An 8240-nucleotide genomic window follows, 5' to 3' on the forward strand; every position below is an offset into this window, starting at 1 on the left:
ATCAATCAAATGTATTTATAAAGCCCTTTTTACAACAGCAGTTGTCACAAAGTGCTTTACAGAGACACCTGGCCTTAAACCCCAAGGAGCAAACAACAGTAGTGTTGGATTTCAGTGGCTAGGAAAAACTCCCTAAGAAGCCCGAATTTTAGGAAGAAACCTAAAGAGAACCCAGGCTCAGAGGGGTGACCAGTCCTCTTCTGGCTGTGCCGGGTGAGATATTAAGATTCCAATTAGAATAATAAATACATTTCTCTGGACTAAATCCAGAGTATATTTGATTCTAGACTAGGTCAGAAGTATGACCAGGTAGACAAGGACAGGGACGGGCCCCCCAAACTAGGTACTCCGCAGGTGTGGACCAGGACCTCATCTCCTTCTAAAATTTAAAACTGGAGGAGACTGAGAAAAGTTAGAAAGGGCATTCCTCATATCTCCCAGCACCATAATATAGCAGCGTAACACTTTGGAACTGAGAAGGGGGGGGGTCCGGCGACAATGTGGCCCTACCCGGGGGAGGCCCCGGACAGGGCCCAACAGGCAGGAAAACAATCCACCCACATTGCCAGGCATCAACCAAAGGGACACCCACCAACCGTCAGGTTATTATCCAGTACCAAACATTGCATTATTACTTTGTAATCTGGTGAGGAACTGGACGGAACAAATATTTTGCAAATAGTAAAAACAGGTTTTGTTTAATTCCTTTCATTGGTGATGCAATAGTTAAGTCATCATGAAACTATTATTACAAATGCTATGACACCGTAGATCCTCTGAGCCTCCAAACACATATCCAATGTTACATGTAAGCAGACCATGTCTGAATTCCCCGGACAACGAAAGGCTTCAGAGAACTGACCACATCCCCCACAACCCAGAAGGGTGGCGCTATCCAACCTGGTTGGAGTGGTGTAAAGTGCAATGACGCGAGAACAGTTTGATACAGATGATCATTTGTGAATATATTTTATACACCTAAATCCCAAATTGGTAACATGACAGCCATAAAAAAATAAATGCTATTCTATAGTACAAGGGAACAAAAGAAAACAAGAATGGACAGGGCGAACTTAAAAACAAATACTCTCACACAGAGAAAATTGTTATTTTCATAAAGTACATTCAGAACCTGTTTCTAATGGGCACAGACAAGAGGGCCACAGCTACTAGGACAATAGCGCTAGCATACTTCATAGGAACTAGTGATTGTATCTGTAACAAAAATATACATTAAACAATTTATTCTAGGTACACTCATATAAACTGAATAGAATGTAGTCATTCAATTACAAATGTAATAGACCAAAACAAGACAACGTTGTGAAGTGAGCTAAAAGGATAAGAAATAAAACCTGATGACAGAATATGGCACGGAGGCCACAATCTAAAGCCCTACACCTAAAACCTTTCTAAACGTTGGGTCTTCAATCTGCCATTCTGGTGAACTGCCGCCTCACTGTATTACATACATGGTTCATCACACATTTAACTTCACAAATGCTGGTAATACAAAATATATTTATTTTCTATATACAGAACGACAGTGCATATTTGATTAGCTGTGTGCGTCCACGTTCATGCGTACAGTCCCGAGTGTGTGCAGCTGCCTTTGGTGTCTCTAAGCCTGTTGACAGGGTGTCGATGACGATCAGAGTCCGTTCCAAACTGTTGCCAGGGTGTGAGACACGTTTTCGAACGTGGACGGACGAGAGGACTTAAAATCACAGCTCAGCATGAATTAGAGACATTTCACCTGAGAGATCAGTTCAGAGGACAATCTTTCTTCGTCTCCCCATCTGACATGGAGCCACTGCACCCTACAACATTTCCTTCCAATGTTTAGGGGAACAGTTGGGGGGGGGGGGGTCTGACATCAAAACAAGTGTTTGCACAGATACAAAGGCATCCAAAAAAAATAGAATTACTCATTAGTTTAGTTATCTCCATAGAAAAGGGTATGTTCTCAGATTCTTACATATAATGCACTATTGGGAACTCGGCCTAAAGGTCAAAGGTTAAGAATAGGGACATCGAAGAGGTCACACAGGCCTTCGGTTTCATCAAGGTTGTAGTTGTAGTCGTGGTCACCCGGAGGCGGAGACAGGCGGAGGAGCGGAGAGAATACTGGGACAAAGAGAGAGTGAAAGGGGCACACGGACATGTTTAAAATACAGCTCCTATTTGGACGTACAGTAGGGAGTCTCTACAGAATGTACAGTATCTGGTCCATGTTAACTTACCCTCAGAAGACATCAACTCCTCCAACAGGTCTGCATTCATGATCTCTACGCAGAGAGAAATAGCGTGAGAGAGGGGGAGAGAATCATAGATGGGGAATGAAGAGGAGAGGTTATGGCATTAGCCATACCAAAAGGAAATAACTGTCCATAGATATCATAGTATGTTGAGGTGATCTTTACCTTTAGGGTCAAACATATCAGACATTTCTTTGGGGAAATCCAGCACTACAAACAAAAGACAGAACACATTATAGTACCCTCATAAAAATAAAAAAAATAAAGGATTGATGCAATGAATATATTTATTGTGCCTAATTTTCTAGCAGTTCAGAAGCATCATACTCTGAGAGAAATAACAGCTGACACTAACGTTCACAGGAGTCTGTCTTGATTGGTTCAAAGACTGCCAAAAAGCCATCCAATGACGCAGAAGACTCGAGGGTCTGGGTGTCCAATGTGGGTGTTGCTTCAGTAGTCGTGTTTGTAGTGGGCGTGGAAAGGTCCGGTGTGCTTGTGTTGCTGCTGAACACTGCGAAGTCAGAGAACTTGGAAGTTATATCTTTTTTCGCACATAAAAACCAGGACTCTGCGACCTGTGGGCTTTTAGACCAGACTGTACCTGCGTTAGAGACCGCCTGGGGGGTAGTAGCTGTGCAGGCTGGTGAGAGTGTAGCAGGACCAGCATTGGAGGAAGGCGCCAGGGGCCTGGGGGCAGCGGGGGCTGGCTTTGGGGTGTCAGCAGCAGGTACAGGCAGGCTATGGAGCATGTCCTCTGGGGGGGGGACGGGCAGTACCACAGGAGAGGGGCTCGACGGGTCCTTGTTGACCAGGAGAACCTCAATAGGTCCCGCTGAACTCTTGAGACGGACCTGATACCTCTTCTGTCCATTCAGTACCTGCCAACAGACACAGAGTCAAGGAAACATGGCATTCGCACAGGGAACTCAAGATCCTCCAGAGCTCCACTGAGGCCTTGGTTCCGAACCAGTAAACACACAGTAAACACACCTCAAATGAACCAACACCGTTGTCCAGAACACAATTACTTCACTGAAATGTCTATTAGTATCTGGCCGGAAACAGAAGCCCGAACAACCAGCGGCATCCAAGCCGCAGATGTATGACCTGAGAACAGCAGTTCCGTCTTACAGTGAAAACACTTACAGGCTCCGGTAAGGGCACCTCCAGCTGAGTGCCGGTGGGGGCACGGATCGCTAGGAGTGTGTCCCCTGTGGAGAACCAATAGAGAACGGGGGGGGGGGGGGGGGGAGAGAAAGAGAGGATAAGACCACCAAGAGGGGGGAAAAAAACGACTGACCAAAATGCAGAAGAACACATGGGAGACTTGTACCTTTGAATGCACAGCAGAGGTCTTCGTGTTTTACATACGCCATAGTTGGTTCAAGTTAAGGGGGAGCACTGACCAATGAAACATGAATACAACTGAACAATCCAATCGGTACCGTCTACGGAAACATTGGCGCGCACGTTGACCCGTGTGCACTGACTGTCAAGACCATCGGGGGGGGGGGGGGGGGGGGGGGGGGGGGGGGGCAAGATGTGCTGAGCTTCGAGGTGGCTGGACCGTGAAAGGATATGGGCTGTTCTGCGAATCGTCCGTCACGTTCTTAATGCTCTGCAGGACCCAGACCCTCTGTTGATCCAACTCATGCTCCCGCTTGTCCAGATCATCCAGCTCCGCCTTCAGGTCGATGAGCTTGTCGGCTATTTCCCGTGTGTTGCATCCAGGACCAACCCCCCTGGGGACAAGAAACCGGCAAAGAAAAAAAACAAGAAAAAAAAACACACAGATCAGACAAAATACATCAGCTGGGCATATGCAGGCAAGCAGACAACTCTGAGGTCACATAACAGACCACTTGAAAACACTGATTGTGCAGGGCAAGTGTAACACCCAAGATTGACCATTTAAACCCCCCCCCCCCTTCTGATCCAATTTTATCTTCAACATCTTGCGACCAGAACCTCATGTCAGCCAATGCCTGTAGGGACTAAATCTCTCACCTGACGACCCGAGTTATCTACAGAGCAATACGACCAGGATATCCCTGCTGACCAGGCCTCCCCCTAAATGTGTTGTTCATTTCAACAGCAAGCAGCAAAGTTCTACAACAGTGCCCAGTGCCTATGGTCATATTTGTGGGGAAGAGAACAGGCCATGCTGCAGTGATGAAAAAAAATACAATGTTTACAACTGAATGGATGGCACTGATCACAAATAAAAAATAACTGATTATGGAACGTTACTGATGGACGGTGATATGTAAAAAAACACCTCATCAATTGCCAGTCGCTACCGGAGGAAAACCAGTTCATGAAGGATGATGTACTGTGCTGGAGATCACAAACAATATTGTGCAGTACTACCTCTCCACAGGCTCAATTCAAAACATATGGGTGAGCCGTGCTGCCTTACACACACTTATTTGAACCTAGGGTTGAAACTTTACAGATTAGTTTGAAACTATATGATGGCTGCATGGTCAATAATTAAGTGAGTCATTGGAATAAATCCTTTAGAACTAGAACCTGTTAAAAATAAGGATCTGAAGTCTGTCAGTTTCAGTTGCATTCCACCACAAGTCGTTCAGAATCTAGAGGACCTGTTACAAAGGTATCATGAAATTAGAAAGAAAAAAACTGTGCAAGCCTAGTTCGGCCGAGCGACATATAGAAGTGATTGTGGTGAACAAGGGAGGTGGTTTCAAGAGCAGCTATTTATGGGACATTAGGCCCAATGCAAGCTCTGTTGTGAGAAGTGGCCAATAACGTCAGCGAGTTATTTTTGATGTTCATAATGATTTGGGTTTCAACTGTAACTATATTCACTCATTCAATTAAAACAGTTTAACTTAAAAAAGTAACAGAAACGAAATGAATAAATGTCTGTGTACAACTTCAAGAACATCTGTGGTGACAAAAATATTTATACTACTCGTTTTTCAATCAGCGTCATATTTCTGTGATAGGTTTTTTTGTGTAATTAATGGGTTTCTTCACTAAGTTCTGTCAAGCAAAGTTGAAAGAGAGGAATATGTTTTGTTGCCCTCACACTAGCCTGCTCTTCCTGAGTGAGAGAGCAGTGTTTCAAAACACAGTCCAACATATCAAGTGATTTATGAAGGCAGACATGTCGGTTATAGTTCGTCCATCGCAACAGAAAAACTGCCCTCGGTCAGGCAAAAGGACAACCATTATACTTTTCGTTTACTATATGTCGCCAGTGAAGTTTTAGTTCATCCTCAACAAATCCTAGATATTTTTGTCCCTGGCTTTAGTCAATACCTGGTCTCCTGTGTGGCAGTCAGTCAGTCAGTCTGTCAGTCAGTCAGTCAGTCACATTCACTCTTGGCCGGGTCCACATATTGCGTCTGGCAAAACAAATCCATAATGTTATGTCAAGACACTAAGGTTATTGTCATTAGACAAGGAAATTATGCATTTGAATGCAAATGATAGAATATTAGTAAGGGTTACCATATGGCTTAATAAGTAAAAATGACTCATCTACTTGGAATTAAATGTCTCTGTATTATTATTGTAATACAGGGCACCACTTAAAAATGACACCTCTGTTTCAGGTGGTCTTCCCTGTCTATATAAAATAAAATAAAATTAGTAAATTCATATTATATATGTCATACAAGAGGCCAAAGCAGAGGTATCAATGCCTGAAATTGAATTAAAACTTATAAAAGGTAATATAACATTGAGATATTTAAAAAGGTTTATTTCAACTGCATATTATTTTAAGAAACGGTACATTCATCTAAGTACCAGTTGGCCTGCTTTCAGTCACAGTAAAGATGCTGTTTGTTCTTCTTGCAAAATGTCTCAACATATTATTCTATAATAATATTCTAACTATCCAGTATTAATCACAGCTTAATTTAACTGTACTCACTACCATTTCCTCATTCAAAAAAAGTTAATCATAAATATGCTGTCCCCTGTGATCCAGATCTGATAAGAGATCAAGTAGTCAAGACATGTATATTAGTGGGAGAATTGAAAAGTGTCCTCCCCTTCAGGATGGCAACTTTCTTTGAGGATAGCATAGCCTGGTATAGTTTTGAAATCTAGCACACCTCCTTTAAAGCAGTTTTTGTTTTGATGATAGAGAAAACAATATAACCCTTTGAAATTACTTTAGAAAAAGTGATATCAATTATTTTTTTTACTAACCACCTTTTTTTTTTTAATCAATCCTCTAAATGTACATACCGTGACTTAGCGTAAGTGGAATCTTTATACTGTAGGTCAGAGGAGGAAAGAGGTGAGGAAATGTAAGTATGTTTCACTGAGCGATTTATTTTCGCACTCAGGCATCCACTGTAGAAGTGTTTTGCACGAGGTGAAAGTTGATCACATTCATTTTGTGATTGAGCTGGTAATCTTGTCTAGTGAAGTCTACTGAATTTTTTTTTTTGTAGTTGCCACCTAGAGCAATGACAATTATGTTTTTCACATGTTGGACTGATTGCTTTGACATGTAATATTTTTGGGAAAAGATGTGTCCCTGCTGTCACACCTTCATGGTAACCGCTGGCACCAAAACAATCTAATCAACTTTCAACTGGTTTAAAACATGCCTGGGACAGTCGCCAAGAAACCTCGTCACAACTTACTTCCACTGAATACTGTTCTTGGACTTCTTCTCGATCAGTCCAATACCCTCGAGCACATTGGTGATGTCGTAGATACGACGCTTTTGTCGCACAGCCAAGGTATCTGCTGCCTGAGCGCGCGCGCGAGAGACAGAGAGAGAGAGAGAGAGAGAGAGAGAGAGTGTGAGTGTGAGTGATCGGAGTAGCACAAATTCCAGTGTGAAAGAAATGGCTTAATACAGACTGACATCAAACACACGTACCCATTCATCCGTTTACAATACATTTCCGAATGCCCTTTCATAATGCATGCTTGTTTGACAAGAACTTACATCGATAAACATCATGTGTAGTGCTGATAGCTGTGATAGTTCATCCTTAGTACAGCTGTAAAATGATATATTTTCTAAACAAAGCCACACTTCCAGAGCTTAATCTAGTTAAAAACACAAACAGTGAGTATAACTGAACCACCACTTGCTTTTACTGTACATGGTGTGTCTTGCTCTGAAACCAGGTCGTGGTCTTAATTGTTTTCCAGCTGGTAAAGACAAGTTACTAGCTTCTGACTGAACAGATGCAATTCATATCATAGTGTTTACATCAACGAATCTGTTGGGGCCAGATAGTCGAAAGTTATTGTTATCCATCATTTAGTAAATTAATTTCAAGCATATGGCTGCTAGCTATCTTTGACCTATTCAATGACGTAAATAAAAAAATAAAAACACTTGACCCAACTTATTACTACCTATCACACAGGCTTCTGAACAGAGGTGGTCAGATGGCTTGCAAAAACTTAGGAAACACTACTACTCTACCTAGTTAGCACGCTATCCTATACAAGCTAAATTGACATCCGCGTGCCAACAACAAAGAGTGAAGCATGCTTACTGCTTTCAGGTCTAGAACTCCATCCTGGGCCTCTTGTAGCAAAGTTACAAATTTGGTTGTAAGCAGTCCTAAACTCTTCTCGTGTCGACTTGGCATTTGAGTTTGAAGCGAGTCTCCCATAGCTCCAAGTTCAGTTCTTCCCGACTCCAGCTCCATGATTAGCTAGCTAGAAGTCTTGTCCGGTTCCGTAGCTAGCTAGCTGCCTCACCGGTTCGCTAGCCAAGTTAGTCTCGAACTCACTTACTAGCTAGCTAGCTACAGCAGGTACCCCTTTTCAGTCTACGCTCCGTGCTAACGTGTGCTGTAGCTATATAAACTGCTTTGCACAGTAATTGTACAGTTGTTCAATATGATCCGGTCCAGATATTCCCCCAATAATGTAAAATAGGCCTGCACAATATTTCAATGAGCATACGGTCAAAAGCCGTTGGACACACGCGAGGTATGCTGGGATGGTTTGGTTAGTGAGGCCAAG

General features: G+C 42.8%; 1 protein-coding gene across 1 annotated transcript; it reads right to left on the reverse strand.

Annotated features, from left to right (window-relative positions):
- Positions 1–680: 680 nt before the first annotated feature.
- e2f4 (E2F transcription factor 4) lies at positions 681–8240 on the reverse strand. The gene is made up of 10 exons (XM_013138827.4): positions 7766–8240; positions 6893–7002; positions 3842–4003; positions 3595–3638; positions 3408–3472; positions 2863–3139; positions 2614–2772; positions 2424–2468; positions 2244–2288; positions 681–2127 (listed from the first exon to the last, which is right to left on the reverse strand). The coding sequence occupies exons 1-10, from the start codon at positions 7919–7921 to the stop codon at positions 2012–2014; spliced, it is 1179 nt and encodes a 392-aa protein (XP_012994281.3). The 5' UTR covers positions 7922–8240; the 3' UTR covers positions 681–2011.

This window comes from Esox lucius, chromosome 19 (assembly GCF_011004845.1).
Source record: "Esox lucius isolate fEsoLuc1 chromosome 19, fEsoLuc1.pri, whole genome shotgun sequence".
NCBI classification, from domain to species: Eukaryota; Metazoa; Chordata; class Actinopteri; order Esociformes; family Esocidae; genus Esox; species Esox lucius.